This window comes from Mustela erminea, chromosome 7 (genome assembly GCF_009829155.1).
Source record: "Mustela erminea isolate mMusErm1 chromosome 7, mMusErm1.Pri, whole genome shotgun sequence".
Taxonomy (NCBI): domain Eukaryota; kingdom Metazoa; phylum Chordata; class Mammalia; order Carnivora; family Mustelidae; genus Mustela; species Mustela erminea.
The window spans coordinates 128720986-128742785 of record NC_045620.1 but is presented as its reverse complement, the minus strand read 5'-3'; the positions used below and the strand labels follow the sequence as shown (position 1 = coordinate 128742785).

The window sequence follows — 21800 nt, the reverse complement described above, 5'->3', positions numbered from 1 at the left end:
GGTCAAAACTGTGCAGTTCAAAACTCAGTGCCTGGTAGCCTGTCCTCAGGTACCCAAGGTTCTAATGGCATTCCGGTGGGGGGGGGGGGGACAGGCTGAGCCGGCAGAAGAGGACGGAGCCTTTCCCTCCTAATGTTCCACTTTGAATCCCGTAGTCTTGAAGGGTGGGAACGTCTTGTCCCCTCTGCCGTCCTAATTCTCATCAGTTCTGCCTTGGGTTCCCCCAATAACTCTGAATTCCTGGAGCCTGGGGACCGTGAGGTGTTGATCTCTGGTTTCCCAGTACCGAAGACGGGGCCTGGCCCCAAAAAGTCCTCAGTGGCTTTTGACGAATCATGAAAAATGAAGGATAGAAGTTAACATGTTCAGGGGATGAGGGAACAAAGGAGAAACTTGTCCTCCCTAGCCTCAGGAAAATGTCGTTCGATTAAAAGAGAAGTGGTGGTCAAATCCTTCTTTTCTGAGATTAGTGAAATAATTGTTGTCTCAAGTTATTCCGTTTTGGCGGGATTTTTTTAACCAGCAACAATAAGCACGACAGATCTTGGGGTCCAGAAGTGGGTGTTACTGAGATGCGGACCTTGGTCTGCTCCTCCCACTGCACGGCTTGTCCCTTCTCTGGCTCCCACTATGGGATCCGCAGGTGGAAACACGCATTTCATTTCTGCATGGAAATGTTCCACCTTCCATGGAGCTTCTAAGTATGGGAGGTGTGGGCAGCAAGGCCCAGGACAGGAGGCACGGAGAGAAACGTGCGTGCGCTGAGGGCCCCCAGAGGGAGCGAGCCCCAGGTGGGCACGAAGCAGGCCCACTGTAGGGAGGCTGGCTGGCCTGTCCCAGCAGCCAGCGACAAAACTTGGGAAGGAGCAGGGATACCTGTCACATCCTCAGACACCTGCTTTGGTCTTTGTATTTGTCCGATGGATTCTTCCAGAAACCTGTTCCTCCCCTCTCTGCCTTAAAACAGCACATGGTTTGTTTTTGCTTCTGGTTTGGGGTTGGAGGCTTGTTCGTTTTCTCCCCTCTACCTAAAGAATGTCCTTTAGCTTCTCTGGGGCAGCCGGAGGGGCAGGTGTCAGAAACACCTGCTGTGTGTGACGGGCCCAGACTCCTGTCCTGTCCACAGGCAGAGCCACCGCCTCATTCTCTGCCCTCTCCTCCTCTCGGGTCTGCTCTTCCTTTTCCTCCCGTGTCCATTCTTTGTCTCCAGCGGCACTCTGGCCAACTGTTGGCTCTGAAAAGAAACCTCTTTATAGCTCTCAGAAATAAACCCAGTCATGTTCTATTTTTAATGGGTTTTAAATGTCTCTTCTACAAAAGAAAAGTCCTTGTAGAAAAGAAGCCGGCCGCTGGGGCCTCACCCGAGGAGAGGAGTGTGGGCGGGCCATGGGGAGCCGGGGGCAGAGAAAAGCAGGTCTGGGCAACCTTGCTCTGGCCCCACAGGGCAGCGAACCTAGAGGTCCCCGGGGAGGCAGAGGAAACTCATGGAGCACCACCCTGCCTGGGGATGGAAGCCGGCTACCTGCCTCAGTCCCTGTCCTTGTGGGAGAGGGGGCAGGCAAGCCACGGATGAGGGACCCTGGCTGTGAGCTTGAGGGCCTGCCAACACGAAGGCCACATGTCCCCAGCCTCCTCCACAGGAAATAACCTGATGGACGCCTGCCCTCGGCCTTGAGCACCGGCCAACCCGCTGTCCGGGCGGGAGGCCTGCGGGCCACACTGCTTCCCCAGCTGCCCGGCTCCGCCGCACGGCGCAGAGGCCGTCCAGGCTTTCCCGGACCCCATCGGGCCCTGAGGTTTGGGGCCTCCCATCCCCTGAACCTGTGCCTTCTGCTTACAGTTCTTCCCTTACGGGGACGCCTCCAAGTTCGCCCAGCACGCCTTCCGAACCTTCGACAAGAACGGCGACGGCACCATCGACTTCCGAGAGTTCATCTGCGCCCTGTCCATCACCTCGCGGGGCAGCTTCGAGCAGAAGCTCAACTGGGCCTTCAACATGTACGACCTGGACGGCGACGGCAAGATCACGCGGGTGGAGATGCTGGAGATCATAGAGGTGCGGGGGGAGGGCCTCGGGGCGGGGCGATGGGGACCCCGGGAGGCAGGGCCAACCCACGGGCCAGGGCCAGGCCAGGACCCTGGAAGCTGGGGTTGAGGGGTGGGGACAAGGGTGGGAGGCCTGGGCAGGGCAGAGAGGAGGGGGTCGGTGGGGTGATCGTGGGGGAACCTGGGTGGCAGGGGCGGGGAGGGGGGAGCCTTGGGGCGGGGCCGGGCCGACGGGGCTTCAGTGGACCTCGTGGTGTTGCTGGACTTCGGGACCAGGACGGGACAGTTCTGGCTAGGACCAGGGCCGCAGGGCACAGAAGACAGACCCCCAGGAGGAAGCTGGGGCGGCCTTAGGCTGCGGCGACTTCTTTTCGTCCCTGCCTAGAGCCCAGGTAGTTGCGCGCCACGCCCTGATTCCACCTGACCCCGGTCCCATGCCTCAGCGCCACGCTGGGAAAAGTCACAGATCCAAGCCGCGGGGCGCAGGGGATATTAGCAGACTCAGTTCTTCTGCCCTCGACTTAGATCCGCTCTGCTGGGTGTTCCCCTCTTCCTCAAACCAGCTTTCCTTCCCCTGGTGGGCATCTTGGCTCCTCTAACAGGCATCTTAAAAAGCTTTATTGAGTTATAATTTGCAGACCATAAATTCACCCGATTTAATTGTAAAACTAAATGATTTTTAGTAAATTTACCAAAGTATGCAGTTATCACCATAGTCCAATTCTGGAACATTTTCACTCGCCCAGGAAGGCCCCTCCTGCCACGTGCCAGCTCCTATTACAGACTCAGAAGACTCCACTCTGTCTGTAGGGATGTGTGTCTCTGGACATATCATATAAACACAACCATACAATGTAAATATATGGTCTTTTGGTCCAGCTTTTTTTTTTTTTTTAATTTTAGGATTTATCAGTATTTCATTCCTTTTTTTCCCCTAAAATAGTATTCAGTTGCGCAGATCTGGCTTATTGTTCACCTGCCTATGAGGTGGCGAGTGCTGGTGTTGCTTCCACTCCGTGGTCGTTCTTAATAATGCTGCTAGGAACGTTCTCCTGCAGGTCTTGGGAGGGGTGGGCAATAGAAAGTTGTTTCTATTTAGGAAATTCCCACGTTGAGAATTACTTGTTTATGGTTAATTGAACCGAATAGACAAATTCTTTAACTTAGGAAAGAACAGAGTCCCTGATCCACAGATCTGCCCACACCATCTTCTTTCTGGGCTGTTACTGGTCCACCTTGGTTGATTGTCTTAGCCAACTGTAAGTTCATTACGACAGGTGGGACCCCATTTTCTGTTTTCCTAAGTCCGCAAGGACCAATGAACTTCAAACCCAGAATGTTTAAAACTGAGCTCATCATTTTCCTCCTGAAACTTCTCATCTATTACTCTTGCTCCTACCACTTCTCTCCCCACTCCCTCCAGTCAGAAATTGGGAGTCGGATGAAATTCTTTTATACCCTATTAGTCACAAGACTCACACATATTTGATCATATCAGCATCTTATTTAAAATGATTTTGGAGTCCTTTGAAGTAAATTTAAATTCTTTATCAGATCGTGGGAGACCTTTACGCTCTGTTTCTGGTTTTCCCAAGGCTATCTATAAGATGGTAGGCACCGTGATCATGATGAAAATGAATGAGGACGGCCTCACCCCTGAGCAGCGAGTAGACAAGATTTTCAGCAAGATGGATAAGAACAAAGATGACCAGATTACACTGGATGAATTCAAAGAAGCTGCAAAGAGCGACCCTTCCATTGTATTACTTCTGCAGTGCGACATTCAGAAATGAGCTGAGATCAATGCTATGGACTGCACAGAAGTCTCAATGTTCCATTCAGTCTGCAGCTATACACACACACACACACACACACACACACGCACACACGCACACAGATATTGCTTGGACTACCTATCAATGGACTTGCTTCTTGTGTTTGAAACACTTGTGTGCATGAGAATGTCATTTGCTAATGAATTTTAAAAGCATATATTATAAATCAACCTGCCACAATGTGATATGTGTAACATCATTTCCTAAAACCCCTTCTCCCCTCAAGCCTGGGCAGAAATGTGCTGCAAAGAGTTCTATGGTTTCTTGTTCATGTTTTGCTAATGCTCGTGTCTCCTTGATTACATGTTAGTAGCACTGAGCCCCCCATGGTAATGTAACTTAATATAGGCTGTGTCTCCATTCTCCTGTAAAATAATACTGGACAGGCCCATGGCAGGGCCTCGGCTCCTCTAGGTGGTCCACACTCAAGAGCCTGTGTTACCAGTGAACATAAATGTGCTACATTTGCATGCCTTTTAGGTTTGCCTTAATTCTTACCTCATTTGCATTCTATCAATCTGGAAAGAGCTATGTTGGAATTAATGCAGTATAAAACTTAAAAATCCTGCTAACTGACTCATTAATTAAGTATATCTATCTCTATATACATATACACAAAGATATTATTTATTGAAAGTAAAAAAAAAAAAAAAAGCTGGAAGTGTATTGATTTCTGCTTGGATTTTCAAAGGCTTCCAAAGAGGTGGCAATAGATGTCCCAAATAAATTTATAACATTTGAATTTTTTCTTCAATTCTTATTTCATAAGAACATCTGAAAGGGATGTTCATAATTATCAAGGGTCAGCTAGCAACAACTTACCAAATTTACCTTGAAATACACATCTTTGGAATTCAGAGAATTAACCACAAAAGGGGAAAAAAAAATACAGCTTTCCAACTCTTCATCCTGGCCCTCAAAAGAGGGACAATTAACGTGGTATGTAAAGTTTCAATAAAACATAAAACTTGTTTGTTCTCAAAAAGTGCTCATCGTATAAAATTCAGTTTCATCTTGATGTGCCTGGGTGCTAGAAACACGTCACCTTCTTCAGGGGCTGTGGAGGACATGCCGCCAGCTGAGATGTGTCCTCCCAAAGCACCTGTGGGAAAGAACACTTCTGTCTTTCCAAGTCAAAAGTATACTAGTTATTTTAATTTTTTTTCTTTTTTTTTAGAGAGAGGGTGGAGGAGGGGCTGAGGGAGAGAGAGAATCTAAAGCAGACTCCATGCTGAGTCCCGAGCCCAACGTGGGGATTGATCTCATAACCCTGAGATCATGACCTGAGCTGAAACCAAGAGTTGGGACACTTAACTGACTGAGCCACCCGGGCATGCCGCTAATTGTTATTTTTAATGATTGGACAAAATTCGGACTCTTTTAAGCCTGAGGAAGGCAGGCAGAAAAGAGTCCCTCAAGAAGTCTAAGGACAGGTTGGTATTTACGGAACACGTCTAGAGAAGATCAGGTTTTTTCTACAGTGCTGTGCAACAGAACTTTCTATGATGATGGAAAGGTGTATGTCTGCACTAGCTATGTGTAGCTATTGAACACTTCAATATGGCTAGTGTGACTGAGGAACTGAATTTTTCATTTTAACAAATTAAAATTTAGGGTTCCTGGGTGGCTTGGTCGGTTAAAGGTCCGACTCTAGATTACGGCTCAGGTCATGATCTCAGGGTCATAATGAGCCCCGCATTGGGCTCTGCACTTAGCAGGGAGTCTGCTTAAGATCCTCTCTCTCCCTCTTCCTCTGCTCCTCCCCACCCCCTAAAAAATAATAATAATTTAAATTTAACTCATCACATGTAGCCAATATTTATAGTATCAGACAGGGCAGTGCTATATTACTCACTTTTTATTGAGTGCTTTTTTTTTTTTTTTTCCTAAATACTCTTCATCTGTCTTAGGATCATTAACTAAGACCAGAGCCCAGGGCCTAATGATTCCATGCATCCACTCAACAAGAGGCTGTGAGCAAACACGTCTCCCCACAAACACTCGGGACACCGACGGTACCTGAATCACTGATGGAACTGTCCCAAGGGTACTAGAATGTCCTTCCCCTGTGCTTGGTGAGTCCAACGTGGGGGCAGGGAGAGAAGGGAGAGCTTCAGGGCCTCTGGATGTTCCCTGCCCCTAAGTGAGGTGGGTGGGAGGGGGAGGAGCTAGGGAGGCTCCTTGGAGTGGCACTTAGTTAAGTCAGACTCTGACACTACGTTCATAGCAGATCTTCACTGGTCACCTACTGGGCACCCAACACCATCCTTATGGGGAAGACAGACAATAACTAAACACCACACACACACACACACACACACACACACACACACGACCACCTGTGGGAACAGTGAAGAACCACAAGCTCACAAGGATGGGGGGTGATGGGATGTAGCAATGGCGATTTGTGATAGAGGTTAGATGAGATTTGAAGTAAGACCTGAATGAAGGAAGTAAGTATTGAGGGCAATTATGAGTCCAACAGACTGACTAGTTCTTCTTTCTTCCTTTTTTTTTTTCCCCTAAAGATAGATTTTATTTCAGAAAGAGAGAGAATGCACACGAGTGGGGTAAGGGACAGAGGGAGAGAGAATCTTCAAGCAGACTCCCCATTGAGCATGGAGCCCGAGAAGGGCTATTTCCCACAACCCAGGAGATCCCAACCTAAGCTGAAACCAAGAGTTGGATGGATACTCAACCGAGCCTCCCAGTGCTCCCCACCTAGTTCTTTTCATAAATAAAATGTGGAGACTGGGCCAGCAGGTGAGCACAGCACTGGTAGTATAGATGGGGTACCAGGAGGCTGACAAGTTGTCCAGGCGCTTGGCTAGAATAAGGGGGCATGTGCCCTGAGAGGCGGCACTCCCACTTCTGGGTGTACTGCCCCAAAAGGCTCTCCCAGAGGGTCATGAGAGGATGTGTTCCAAGATGTCTGTGACACCTCTTTGTGGGAACTGCAGGCAATCTGGTGGTTCACTACTAGAGGACTAGGTAAGTACAGTGTGGTCAGTGAGCCTTATGAGTACTACACGCTGGCTGGAGGCAAGAGACTGACGCACACACAGCAACATGGACATAACTTTTAATTTTTTTAAAGATTTTATTTGAGAGAGGGAGTGAGATAGAGATAGAGAAAGAGCTTGAGAGAGGGGAGGGCCGGAGGGAGAGGGAGAAGCAAACTCCCTGCCGAGCCGGGCACCCTATGCAGGACTTGACCCCAGGACCCGGAGATCATGACCTGAGCCGAAGGCAGACAGTTAACTGACTGAGCCACCCAGCGCCCCAGACAAAGCTCTCTTAAATGCTGAATGGGGAAAATAGAAACAAAATCTTAAGCACAGTATAATATATACAAACGAAAAATTCGTTCTCACAGGAAGAACACTAAAGTTTCATAAAAGGACAGGAACCGTCACATCAGAATCGTTTCCAGGCGTGGGTGGAGGAGTAATGGGCGCGGTTCAGTTGCTGGTGCTCCACAGTAACTGCTCCCCAAAACGTCATGGCTACAAACAGAAACAATCATTTTGTTACTTCCCTGGTTTCTGAGGGTCAGTAGTTTGTGAGAGGTTGGTGTGGGTGATTGTGGCTCCGGATCTGGAGCAGCCAGGGTCTGGCCGGCCTCTTTCTTCCTGTGGTCTCAGGTCTCCTCCCCCTGGCCTAGTTTGTGCTTCTTCACAGGATGGTGGCCTTAGCATACACGATTTTTTTTTTTTTTATGATTTATTTATTTGACCGAGAGAGGAAGAGTGTGTGTGCACTAGCAGGGGGAGCAGGAGGCAGAGGGAGAGGGAGAACCAGGCACCCCACTGAACAGAAAGCCCTACACGGGGCTCGCGGATCCCAGGACACTGGCATCACAACCCGAGCGGAAGGCAGACACCCAGCCGGCTGAGCCACTCAGGCGCCCTGGCGCTCACGATGTTCACAGTGTCAGACTCCGGCACAAGTACTCCGGCGAAGAGGTTGGAGGTCTCGTAGATCTTTCTGACCTGACCTCAGAAGTCAGGAAGGATCACTTCCACAGCATTTTACTGATGACAAGACAGTCACAGACCCATCCATATTCAAGGGAGTTAGATTCCACTCTTGCTTTTTATAAGGGAATCCTCTTGTTGGAAGACTTTGGATTTCCTGTAACTCACTCATTCAGGAGTCTCTGAATGAACAATGCGGACTTCTTTCTTAAAAAGAGGCCAGATGCTTATTTCCTCCACTTGGCTGGAACGCATGCCAACAGGTAAAACACATGCTTAAACAGATGTCTTCAGAGAGCCTCAAGGCAAAGGATGGGTAGGAGAATAGCAAGAAACTGATAGCTAAAGAGCTCTAAGTAAAATAACATGGGTTCCCTGAGGTCCTTTTTTTAAAAAATGTTTTATTTATTTATTTGACAGACAGACATCACAAGTAGGCAGAGAGGGAAGAGGAAGCAGGTTCCCCGCGGAGCAGAGAGCCCAATGTGGGGCTTGATCCCAGGACCCTGGGATCATGACCTGAGCCGAGGCTAGAGGCTTAACCCACTGAGTCACCCAGGTGCCCCATTTTTTTGCCCCCCCCCCCGAGCTCCTTTCTTGTAAGCAATTAAGCTTCTCCAATATTTTGGGCACACAATTCGGGTTTTCCCCAGCATCTTGCTGGCGAAATGTAATTTCCAGACTCTTCAAGTCACGTTATTGTTTTCCATTCTTACACTCACCAGTGTGACGTTAACGCACCAAGTACCAGTGCCCTTGCCCCCACCTCCGCATCTTCCCTGTGAACGGCACACTCATTCTTACACTTGTTGGGCCCCGGAACAACTGCCCTTGATTTCTCGCCCCTCCCCGCTCTGTAGTATTGCCAGCAAATCCCACTGCCTCATTTTCCACTCGAACGCTTCTACCTACTTCGGCCCAAGTCACCATGACCTCTTACCTGGACCATTGCCAAAGCTTGCTCTGGTTGGCCAGACTCCAATCCTAACCTAGTCTCACAGCAGCCAGAGATTATTCGAGTATGCTGACTAGACCAGGTCTGAAAACTTACTAGATGTCGAATGATTCGGCTTCCTTTTGCCTGACTCTGCTCCTCATCCCCTCTGCTCGCTGAGCTCTGCCAACATGGGCCTCACGACCCCTGGGCATGAAGTCCACTCTCACTTACGGCCTCCGCCCTCGTGTCCCCTGCTTGGAACCCTTGCCCAGGTCTTCCCACAGCTCGTTCTCTCGCTCATTTCGGCTCTGCTTAGATATTCACTTCTGCAAAGTCTTCCCTCGACACTACTGAGACACCACCCCCTCCGCTCAACTCCTCACCCTGCTTTATCACACACAGCAATTACTGTTCTCGAGAATTATAGACAGTAGATGTTTCCCTGGACTAGACTTTGAGCTCCCCGAGGGCAGATCCGGTATTACTCACAGTAGTATTCCCCGTGCTTTAAATTGTTGCAAGCACGCACGTGGCAGGAACTTCGTCATTTCTGAATGAAGTAATTATCTACATTCCTATACTTGAGAAAGTCAGGCAGCAACAGCTTTCTTAAGCGCGCTGATCAATGAATATTCTCAGGCCCTCTTAGTTTCTGTGGAATCTATCCTGATGCCTTAGCCAAAATGCAATAGGTTAGGTGTCAACATTATAAATAATGAAGAAAACATCATTTGCTGACTCAAAGAAATAGCTCATTTATATCCACATAACTTTACCACTCTCTAAAGAACAAACACTGTTCTTATTAAATAATATTTTGATGTATCTTTCTGTACACAGTCACTTAGTTCAAGTCATGAGGTATCAGTTACTGTTTAAACTTTTAGAACTCGAAATTTCAAACCAATTCTCTGGAAAATCTGAGTTGGTCAAAGTATAGGCATCTTTGTTGATGAAACAGTCCTAAATCTAACCAGCTCGTCACAGACTCGGGTCATGATAACCCGAACTAATTTCACGGGAAATCTGGATCACTTGGTCTCCAGCACGGCTAGCGACACTTCTGATCCAGCCCGAGTCCCAGACAACAGTTACTCACCCAGAATTGAAGCATTTTGGTCTCTGGACATCTTGAAGACGTGTGAGGTGAAGAGGGGAAGGCGGGGGCTGGGGCGGGCGGGAAGCAGCACTTGAGGATGGGATGGAGAGAAGTGAAAATACTTAAGAAAAAAGAAGGCAGTGCCTGAATCTTTAGTGTTAATTATCGGTTTGAGTAGCTCTATTTCTATCTTGGTTTACTACAACTCATCACATCTGTCATTTGGAGAACGCTCTTAATCATGTCCACCCCACGGATTTGGGAAGGTAGGACTGAAGAGGCCAAGGGAACAGGTGGCCCTTGTTTCCTGGGATCTCCTCACTCAGCTCAGTCCTGACTAAACCAGGGGCCGGGGAACCCTCTGCATGATGTGAAGTCACTCAATACATACACATTTCAAGTTTTATTTCTAGAAGTTGCATATATTTTAAAAAAAAAAAAAACCTTTTTCTTCTATTACTCTAATTAGTCTTATTATTAATTAGAACATCAGTTGGAGATATTTTCACTTATGATAGTTGAAACCAAAACTTTGTGAGGCTAAAGCAATGAATCACCTTCGACTCTTCACAAAAGGTGTTCGGATACCTGAGGATTGTTATTTTCCATTCTGTATTCAGAATTGTAATGTTCAAAAACTATCACAAAGATTCAGACACTAAAATTACTTAGCTAACATGCATTTGGTATATTCTATTTCATTCTTTATTTGAAAAAGCACACGTATGCTAAAAAATAGTTTTGATACAAACTAGTTATATCTTTACAAGGTCAGACATCATATCGGTATGGGAGATGTTTATTAACTTTCAGCATACCTCTTTCTGTTAATTTTTAATTAGGAAAAGCACAGATTTTAGGGCTTCTCATTTGCCAACTGATCTCACTTTAAGGTTAATCAGATTCCCCCTGCCTATTAAAATAAAAAACAAAATCCGGTTTTTCTTAGTAACAATAGAAGTGCTGCTGCTTTTACAATACTGCTTTTTTTTTCCTTAAAATGCTTCCTTTTCAATTACATAAATATTTATTGCTAGCAATACAGGGAACGCTTCTTGGATAGCCAAGTCTGTCTTTTAAAAATTTAGCACTTACCCTAGTATCAAAGAGAACACAGGCGGGTGGGAGTCTTAGTCAAGCCTTCTAAAAAAAAAAGTCAATAAATACCATTTCCTACAATATGCTATATTTTATCATGCTAAGAAGCACACTCAACTCTACAATCAGGATGTGTCTTTAATGATACGGATGTCAGCTCACCATCCGCACATTGGCCTCTGGCTCTGCGCTGCTTTCCTGCTCCAGGGCGAGCCCCAGTTTTCCCAGTCCTTCTCCACAGCCTGGGTCCTCTCAGCTGAGCCCGACCTGAGCCAAGAGTGCTGGCCCATGGACAGAGGGGTTTGAAACCAGGCAAGCAGGTCAGGGTGTGGTGCTGTGTCACAATCCCACTGTGACACGGGTTAGAGATGCTTACTTGGGTGGACGCGAGTTAAAGGACTGAGAAAGGCTCCGGGTCAGAGCGCTGGTGCTCTGTTGCTCCTTCTGAGTGCCACAGAGACAGCATCCGAAATCTGAATGAATTATGATCATTAAAAGCAGAGCCCAAATCCATAGTTGTATCTCTAATGATACAAAATGCTCTGTGCAGGAATTCTGAGCTATATTTTATAGTCCTGTGCGGGTCCCTCATAATTAATAAGCAAAACAGACAATAAATCCACTGCAAACTGATCCCTGTCCACGACCCCCTGTGTACCCCAACACCCGCAATGAGAATGTGATATTCTGGAAAACAAAACTAAATATAATCGGGTACTCAAACTTTTATTGTAATTCTTACAAAATACCATAGAAATGAACCCAAACTAAACAGATATGTACATGTACATATGTACAAAATTTTACTTCTGAAAAGCAATCTATAAAAGTAGATGTTTAAAAAAAAGCAAACTTAAAAAAAGATTTAAAACCAGTACTATGAAATTAATTTCCTCAAAGTAACAGAAATTTTAAATTGCTTGTTATAGTAGCCTTTCTAGAACTATTTACATATTTTATTGGGGCCAGATATATAAAGGAGTTTCTTTTATTTCAGATTATCTCCAGTTTCATTTTATTTCATCAAATACTCCTGCATCTGTTTCCCTTTACAAATCCTTCAACATGAGGACGTGGTGCAGGAGGTTACAGATCAGCTTCGGTCTTCTTCTTCGTCTTGACCCACAGGTCGGAAGGGCAATGTAGTTTGTCCTCTTTCAGGGTCAGACATCCGAAGGATTCTAATCAGTTTACTTGATGGAAGTGAACTAGAAAAAGCAAAATTAATTACGCAGATTACTAGAAAATTTTTTCACATTAAAAAAATTCTACTGCTGACTATCTGGAGTTCTAGGAGAAATATAATTTGCAATGAAGAAATAATTTGTTTTCATTTTGAAAAATTAACTTCCTGCTAAGTGCTGTGGGCTTTCAGTTTAGAAGAAAAAGAAAAAGAGATTTATATCCCAGCTATTTCTAATTCTTATTCTTGTCTAGCCAGGAAGCAGTTACCTGACTATTCTCGATCATTAACTTCATAAATTTCAATCCCCATGGGGTCAAGTGACCACATTAGAGGCAGGGACACAATGTCTGACACCTTGTACGTCCACAACCCCTGCAGACTGGCTACAGAACAGAGTTCTTTAGTTAGAAAGACTAGTAGCAGTAAGTCACCAGGAGAAGAGCCAAGACTAGGGAAATTATGAATTTTGTCTTTAGTCTAAAGAGAATTACCGAAATTACTTTATTAGTTGATCGTAACCACAAAGGAACAGAGTCAAATTAGAAATAGTAACAATTCAATAATCATATACACATCAACTTGCTTCTGTTATGGGAGATAACACCAACAAAATTTTAAATATTTAAAAAGGAAAAACTATCTTAAATCTCCTGACATTGGAACTGATTTTTCTTTCTATTGTCTTATGTATTTGCCTTTAAAAACTTGAGATTACAAGAAATTTATTTCTTCCTTTTATATACTTGATTTATATATTCACAGAAGAATTTTCTGAAGTTACCTCATGCTCTGAGGGGTGAGCAAGATGAACTGTCTGAAACGCTGGGAATCTGCCATCTTGAGTATCATGTCCATCGCAATCCTCCGGTTGACCATGTCCTGAAGAACAAAGTTAGGATCGCTGCTGCATCAGTCATGTTCCTGCAAAAGCAGCGTTTTGCTGGCCGCTCGACAAAAACCCCACACTTTTGTCCAGGATCGGCTACTACCTTACATGTGATGCCAAACTATCCGTACAGGGAAAGACAGTATCCAGAACTATTAGGGGAAAATAACTGAATGTACGTATCTTCCAGGTAATTTCTACAGTCAGGTTTATTTGTAAATACAGCTCCCTCCCTCAAATACACTTAGCAATTAAAATAACCTGCAAATATTCCAAAGACAAAACGAAATGTTAGAGAATGGATCTAATTTGTACAGTAATAGTAATTAATCCCTCAGGAGAACAATATCAAGTGACAGCTATAAAGTTACTAAATTCTCTCAAAATTCCCCTCAATGATTAGGATGTTTTAAAACCTCTGTCCCTACCCCATCACTTTCTACAATGCATACAATGTGAACCTATTTATTTATTTATTTATTTAAAGATTTCATTTATTTATTTGACACACAGAGAGAGAGAGAGCAACAGAGAGAGCGAGAGAGCACACAAGCACAAGCAGCGGGAGCAGCAGGCAGAGGGAGAGCGAGGTAAGCAGGCGCCCAGCTGTGCAGGGAGCCGGACTCAGAGCTTGATCCCAGGCCCCTGGGATCATGACCTGAGCCGAAGGCAGACACTTAACAGACTGAACCACCCAGGTGCCCTGAACCAATTAAAATTTATAAACCAGTTCCTCGACTCAATCTTTAAAGTAAGTTAAATAGCATATCAGTGTATATAAAAACAATGCTTCATTGTAACAGGTTTTGAAAACTAAAACTGTGGGCTTACATTTTCTGAGTATAAATAACTGTGAAAGAAAAAAAAATCAAAGTATCTTGAAAACGAAAAGTTGAAAACATAACCAAATGTGTTTACAGGCATATATTTTTAAAGGTCTGTCTGAAACTGTGTGTGGAGGATGGCATGGGCTTCAGGACACACGGTTTTGGAGGCAGACCAGCATCCTGGTTACACTGCTCAGTGGCTTGGATTACATAATTTCTTCCCTCCGGCGTATCTGTAAAGCAATCTCACTTAAAGTTAACAAAAATAACAAGAGCTGGCACAAGCAGATGCTGTCTTTTCACAACATTGCCCTGGGGAGGCCTATCATTTAGTAACAAAGCTGCCAAACCACCAAAATATACGCATTTGTTTCTGATTGGTTTTCAGAACTTGGGTACATTTTTCTCAGTTAATTCCAGTGAGGCAAAATGCCATTCTGATTAAGAACCTCTAAGTTTCTGAAAGAGAAAGAAGTTATCGGAATTAAATCTGACAAATCAGATGGGTGATAAGACTGCAAAATGGCATTTCAAACAAAATGAGCACCTGGTTAGAACAAGTCCTCTTCTGTGGTTTGTGGATTAGTTCTGAAACCAGTTCTCAGAGAATTTCTAACCAACTGTAGCAATGTTATCGCAGGGGAAAAATGACACTGAAGGGTGGATTTTACAAGTCACAGGTATGAAGTCCACGAATGAGCACTTTGTGAGTATTTATTATGGACTAGGTAGGCATCAGGCAGGTAGAAATATCATCAAGACATAGTTGGTAACATCAGGATGAAAATGTGTAAGATACATAATAGTAAAATGTATATAATATAAAATTACATAATAATACATTTTACATTATAAAATATAAAAATAATAGTATGAATTGGTGTGGGGTGGTGCCAAGGGAGCTCTGAGAGGTTCTTAAATCCTGCCTGGTGGTCACAGAGGCTGTATAAAGGTCACATCCGAACCAAGTCTGGAAAGAGGAGTGGGATTCTGACAAACACAAAGAAGAGCACAAAAGGCAGGGACACAGTGTTTGGAAAATCACAAGTAGCTTAGGATGGCCACAGAAGTAGGGGCATGTAGCATCTCAGTTACCCAAAGAAGTAAACATTCATCCCGGATAAGATAATTCACCACCACAGAGTTCGAAACAAGCAAGTGACCATGATCAGATTCATTTTAGAAATATAAACCTGGCAAAACAGTGAGGGAGGGACCACAGAAGAAGGAAGGTTGAACTCTGGGAGTCTGGATAGGAGGCAGTCATGACAGACAGGGTGAGGAGACAGAGCCAAGCTAACAGGAAGGAGCAGAGACGTGGAGTCAGACATGATGGGCAAGTAAAAAGGAAGGAAGGATCACAGATACATCAAAGTTCTGGCAGTGAGAGGTAACCACGTAGGAAACAGCAATTTGCCAGCAATCAAAGTAGGGGATTCAGGAAAAGGAAGAGGCTGAGTGGTAGACTTGCAGAGTCTGAGGCACGGTTGTGCCTGACGACGTCTAGCAATGGCTGGGCATATAGGTCTGGAGCGCAAGAGAGGGGTCAGGAGGAGACACTCAGATTTGCTGGTATCCAGATGTAGGTGGTAGTGTTGGAGACTGTGTGTGTGTGTGTGTGTGTGTGTGTGTGTGCGTGTGTTTAGTGTGTAGGCGTAGGTAGGGTATGGTATCCAGGAAAATGAACAACAGTATAAAAAACCGAGAGGACCTCACACATTTAAGGGCAACGGCATTAGGGGAGGCAGCTTGGAACACAAAAGACCAGAAAAGAGGAGAGCAGAAACTGGCAAGAAGACACTTTATAGGAAATGGAGGATGTGTCTCTGGTACCAAATCCTTCAAAGAATTAAAATAATACTAAAACTTCATTGATGATCCTCGCTAAGCAAGTTTTGCTGGAGTATCATAGTCTAGACCCAGATGACGGTGGGTTTAGGAAAGAATACGTCATGAAGAAGTACAGAGCATGGTTAAGAGCTGGCTGGTGAGGCCTCACGCTCCCTCTGCCATCGGAAGTGCATTTACACGTCAGACTGGAGCGTCTCCCCGTAACGCTGTGAGATGGGGGGGATTAATGATGTTATTTTATGCATGAAGAAACTGAGGCCCAAAGTCCTCTGCAGAAGTTAGGTCTCAAACCTAGGTCTGTAATTTCCAGTTCAAATGTTTCTGCCCATTGTGTGGTATCTGCTGCTCTTCCGGCCCAAGCAGGTGCTGGGAAATGCTTAGCCCTGTGAAATGGAAGGTCGAGACAGGCTAGGGACGAGCCGGAAGCCCAGGACCGGCCTTTGAGGACAGACGGAAATTCTTAAGTTATTCCCTACCACCTCTCCTGGACTAAAGTGTCAGGGCAGGATCCCTTCTCTTGTGGGTAATACTAAAGAGGGAACTGCTTCCTTTCAAAATACATATTTCCAACAACAAAACTTGGAGAATTCAAAATGTAACACTACCATGTAGACATCAAACTCATCCAGGCATCGGAAAGGAGACTCAGCAATGGACCACAGAGAAAGAATGAAGCAAACTGTGGAAAAAGAACGTTCTCCTCCGGACAAGGCTCTCATGTCGTTGAAAGCAGCTTTGTTTCCCTCTCCAGGCTGAACCTTGAATGAGTTAAAAAACAAAGTGGAGCAAAAGTCAGACTAAATTCTTTACAGAAAGGTTGGCTAGCATTAGAAAAGAATGGGTTTACAGTCAAAACAAAAACAAAACAAAAAAACCCAAAATCATTTAGTGATTTGGAAATGACATGTATTTAGCAATATTAATTAATTGTGATTAATGAATGTGGGCTATCTTCCCATTTATTTGTGTCTTCTTCAGTTTCCTTCATCAATGTCTTATGTTTTCAGTGTACAGATCTTCAGCTCCTTGGTTAAATTTATTCCTAAGTATTTTATTATTTTCAGTGCTACTGTGCATGAGATCGCTTGCTTTCTTTAAGCATTTGCTACGGGCTAAAATAATCTTTTGTTATTTGAATGACAGTGACATCTAGTGGCTAAGCTGCTTTAAAGGTAATTACTGAATGTCAAGAAGACAACAGGACCAACTTAAAGAGGCTCACACTGGCCAAGGAATATCAGCAGCAACTAACTGAAACATGTAAAATCTCTTTAAAAAATTCCTCTAAGTAAGGGCTCAGAGGAATAATGATAAAATAATTAATAAAATTAATAACAAACTTTCACACAATATCCTGGGGAGACAGTATAAAATAACATTAGAAGGAATTCTATTTTATTTGGACAGAAATCCAGACATTCGTATATACCCATAAGGCACCATCAGCTTGTCCATCATGAAGTTTCACCATATGAGTTTTAGCAAACACATAGCTTCGCATATTTATCTCATCCACTATTTGAAAATTATGTGCCTCTCAATTAGCATTCATTTATAAAAGGGTTATAAAAAAATCTGAATTTAAACATACACAGAAATTTTAATTTATCATCCGTAAACCTGAATCTGGGAGAATCCAAATGAAAAAGAAACTCCGTAATAAAAAGCCAAATCAAGCCAACCAACCAACCAAACTACCCACATAAAAGCAAGAACTAAATTAACAGGATGCGGTCCTTTGCTCCAAAACTGCATTTTGTATCAATCTAATAAATGAAACCCTAGACTAATTGTGGAGAACTAAATTGTACTCCGATCTATTACTAACTTGTCATGGGACTTTGGTCTCAGTTTCCTTATTTGTAAAATGAAGACTAGAGAACGAAAGGACCCTAAGAACAGTAATATTCTTTTTGAATAACGGGGTGATAATGTCCAAGGGGCTCGCTTCAGTTGTCCCGTACAGTTAGATCTGGGAATAAATTATCCAAACACTCCTAATATTTTCTCCTTTTTTCCATTTCTATTAGAGTATAATTTATATAGAGTAAGGAAGATAAAGTTTAAGTCTTCAGCTCAGTTGCCTGGGTAATTACTCAGATCAAGACACAGAACACTTCCAGCATTCCGGCAGATTCCCTGTGTTCTCTCCCAGTCACTACAAATCCAAAAGGTAACAAGTATTCTGACTTTTTTATTTTACTTATTTTAAAATTTATTTTTATTTTTATTTTTAATTTTGTTAACATATAATGTATTATTTTAAAAATGTTTCATTTATTTATTTGACAGAGAGAGGGACACAGTGAGACAGAGAACACAAGCAATGGGAGAGGGAGAGGGAGAAGCAGGCTTCTGGCCGAGCAGGGAGCCCGACGCAGGGCTCGATCCCAGGACTCTGGGATCATGACCTGAGCCAAAGGCAGACACTCAATGACTGAGCCACCCAGGCGCCCCAACTATTCTGACTTTACTCATCACCATTTAATCAGGTGAATTTTTATCAGTTTTTGAAGAGTTCTGAAGAGTGGAATTGCTTTCATAAACACTGCCTGACAGGTCTCCAAATTAGTTCTATCAAATTCTACACCTGCTGACAAGGTACGAGTGTTCCAAGTTCCAAGTCCAAGTTCCAAGTTCCAAGGTACGGGTGTTCCAAGTGCTCACCAGCACAAGATGTTTGCAGCGTGGCTCTTTTTGGTCACACTGGTAGCAGTATGATAGACATTTATTATGGTATAAGTTCGTACTTTTCTTTTTTCTTTCTTTTTTTTTACAGAGGGAGAGTGGGGAGAGGCTGAGGGAAAGGGAGAGACAGAATCCCTAAGCAGACTCCCTGCCGAGCATGGAGTTTGATGTGGGGCTGGATCTCACCACCCTGAGATCATAACCTGAGCTGAAATCAAGAGTCAGATGTTTAACTGAGCCCACCAGTTGGCCCAAATTCATATTTTTTGGATGAATAATGATAATGAATTCTTTTTCAGGCACTTATTCACCACTTGGATACTTTATGAAGTTCCTTTTTAAGCTTTTGGACCATTTTAAAATACATTATCATTCTTTAATTATTATTTCTTAAAAAATTATATGAGTCTTATATAGATGTACTGTAAGTTATCATTTATTCTAACTATCAAAATGAAGTATAAAATTTACGGCAACTGAGAGCAGTAAGCAATTACTTCAAAATTTTGCCCCAATTACTTAGAGCGGTGGTTGCTTCTGACCACCTATATACATAATTTTTAATGCTGTCTCCCACACTCCCTCTTCCAACGCATGCGCCCATGAAAGAATCCACACACACAGTCTCTGCAAAGTTGCATGTGGTGGCTTTGTTTTTCCAAAAAAGGCTGGATCTACAGACACCTTCAGAAATAAGTGCAAAGACAATGACAAGGAGTAGAATGTGCTTCTGAGAAATCTTTCTTGGTTTCCTATAGTGACTTCCAGAGTCCATGGACTTTCTATAACAGCCCACATTAATTTAAAATGCTACATGAATTTTAAAAAGAAACCTGTGGAGTAGAAAGAGGGTTAATTAACATTTGCCACTGCAAATAAAATTCCTAGTCATTTTCTTGGTGGTTGTCTGAGGTGGGGAGGGTACCATGGCAGCGTTAGCTAGTGAGATGGATTCAATTTTCAACACTCTGGCAAACATTAGCCTTAACTTAAAAGTAAGTTCTTTTGTTTTCCAAACACAACAGGTTAAAGCTTATCAATGTATTATCAAAAGAAATGCAGCAGTTAATTCCCTTAATAATTAGCATACAAAGAGTTAAGACACTTACTGATATGCTCAGAGTTTCATTCTTATGGTCAAAATTCATCTTTCCACAATAAGCCCGCTGAGACAGTAGGTTGTCAAAGTACAATTTGCATCGTAAAGTCAAACACCTTGGAGTAAAGAAATGGGGCCCATTAAAAAGACTATAAATATATAAAAACTGTATATTCAGCATGATCTTTAAACCAGCGTGTAAGACCAGAGAGAAATATGCCAAAATGTTAACTCTCGTTGTCCAGGTAATAGGTAGGATTTTAAGATTTTTTCCCCCTCATCTTTATATTTTTTGTCCCCACATTTTTACCACGTCATTTCCTTTTATAATAAACAAACATATTTAATAAATTCTATTACATTACAGCCAATCCATGTGAATATATCAATTAATTCAAACAATTTATATGAGGCAGCGCCCTAATACAGAAGACATAAATCTTGTCCTTGAGAGTAAACTCTAGTAGTGTTAAGATAATAAATAAATGGCCTAATCATCTGCATGTCTCCTCTCGATTTATGGAGATACTAAGGGTGAGGGCAAGTTCTTTATCGTTCTGTACCCATGATGCCTTACCCACAGCCTAGAACAATGCAGATTCCGTTTATCACATGGCATTCCACTGTAACAAGCACCTTTCCCTTCTTCCTCAATTATTTATTTATTCACTTTTCTATGTATCAGGATGGAGTCAAAGATTCTTATTTTATTCACGGGGTTACCAACCATTCCTGCCTCAAACGGGCCCAGGTCTGGCCAGTGGGAGCCTCCTGAGGCTGCCTCTTAGGTCCTTGCATCATGATTCTGTTCCTTCGGAGCACTGACTTTCTGGCATAGCAAGAGGCTCATCTGTACTTTCTCTGCCCAGCTCTGGAAGCAGCCATTTCTCCAAAGGGGGAATGGTATAGAAAATAAGATCTAGATAGAAGGAGACTTGGTATCTTTCTTAACATCTCTGCTCCTTAATGAGCCCAATGTTCATTTCTTCAGAGTAACTATCATTTTATTATTATCCCTCCTAATTTCCTTGCTAAACTACGTTGCATTTCCACCCCCAGAAAATACTGATAGCTTGAGTTTTCTTTTGTGACACAGCAACCACAGCTAGCTGGTTTTCAGAATTTTCTGTAAACGTTTCTTTCTTTCACTACTGATAAGTATTCTTTAATTGCTTCCATACATGAGATGTCTAAGAGAGATTCATAAAATGGCAATCTCTTCCGTGTAAAGAGATAAACAATTTTTAAAAATTTGATCATTCTTATTCTACTCTTAAGACTCGGTAAAGAAGATAAAACAAGTCACTGGTGAAGAAACATATCAAGATAATAAACTATAAGATGAGTACTGTCACAGAAAATATTTTAAATATAAATTTTCTGGATAACAATATAAGAGCAAACCCCACTGCTTCTGAAAAAGATGGAGAAATAGGTATCGGATATAGTCCTAGCTTGACGTGTCCAAAAACACTGGAGAGAATAAATTAAACAAGTTTTCAGACTGAACATCAGACAGTACAGGCAATTGCAGTCAAACTGATCTCTAAAATACAGGAAACAAACAAACTGAGACTTACAGATGTCCCACATCACTGTTTACAGAAGGAGTAAAGGGGAGTGGAAACCCAGGCGGAGCCTGGAGGTCTCCCTGTTAGAGAAGACAGAGTCGGGCGTCTGGGGAGGCCAAGCTGCTCTAGATCTCAAAGCCTAGAGTGCAGCACAGGGAGAACCCCAGCGCACAGACAGTCTCCAGCTGAGAACCGTCTCTGCATGTGGGAAGCTGGGCAGCAAACATCCCAGTGCAGCAGAAGCAATCCCCAGAGGTCACCTGGAGCCAGGAATAGTCCCAGTTCCCGAAGGCAGAAGCCTTCTAACTCACAAGGGTCCGTGGAGTACTCTGAAGGGCATTGCTTCACGGGTAGGAAAGAGTTGGTCCTGAACCAGCTGCTCAGGTCCCACCTAATGAGACTTAACAAGCAGCCTCAAAAGGATAAAAATAAATCCCATATAAGTGAAGTCCTAAAATAATGCTTACAAAACTGAAGCACACATTCAAAAACCAACCAAGAGTTTAGTTAAGGAAGATGACGACACATGCAAAGTCTACTTCTCTTTATTGAATTAACTGAATTTCCTCATACATATTAGATACTTTTAAAAAATTCTATAGTCTCAGGATTGTAGTTTTGGGTATAAAGACAAGTAAAAAGCAGGTCACTGGGGGAATGTCACTGGGGAAAACAAAGGTTAAGTGCAGAGATTAGGACT

At 43.5% G+C, this 21800-nt stretch overlaps 2 protein-coding genes and 1 long non-coding RNA gene across 6 annotated transcripts in view; 2 read left to right on the top strand and 1 right to left on the bottom strand.

Annotated features, from left to right (window-relative positions):
* The window catches only part of VSNL1 (visinin like 1), a 101734-nt gene extending 96868 nt beyond the window's left edge, over positions 1-4866 (top strand). For both annotated transcript variants that reach the window (XM_032353255.1, XM_032353254.1), the window contains exons 3-4: positions 1841-2056; positions 3642-4866. In XM_032353255.1, the coding sequence (XP_032209146.1) occupies positions 1841-2056; positions 3642-3839 (414 nt within the window). In that variant the 3' untranslated portion in view covers positions 3840-4866. The remainder of the gene's footprint in view (positions 1-1840; positions 2057-3641) is intronic.
* A 6839-nt stretch (positions 4867-11705) lies between these two features.
* Positions 11706-21800, bottom strand: part of SMC6 (structural maintenance of chromosomes 6) — a 76011-nt gene continuing 65916 nt past the window's right edge. For all 3 annotated transcript variants that reach the window (XM_032353248.1, XM_032353247.1, XM_032353249.1), the window contains 4 exons: positions 19540-19645; positions 16348-16500; positions 12960-13057; positions 11706-12200 (listed from right to left, as the gene is read on the bottom strand). In XM_032353248.1, coding sequence (XP_032209139.1) covers positions 12086-12200; positions 12960-13057; positions 16348-16500; positions 19540-19645 — 472 coding nt within the window. In that variant the 3' untranslated portion in view covers positions 11706-12085. The remainder of the gene's footprint in view (positions 12201-12959; positions 13058-16347; positions 16501-19539; positions 19646-21800) is intronic.
* LOC116596162 lies at positions 13616-17437 on the top strand. The gene is made up of 2 exons (XR_004288035.1): positions 13616-13654; positions 16886-17437. It is a non-coding gene; the product is annotated as an uncharacterized LOC116596162 (long non-coding RNA).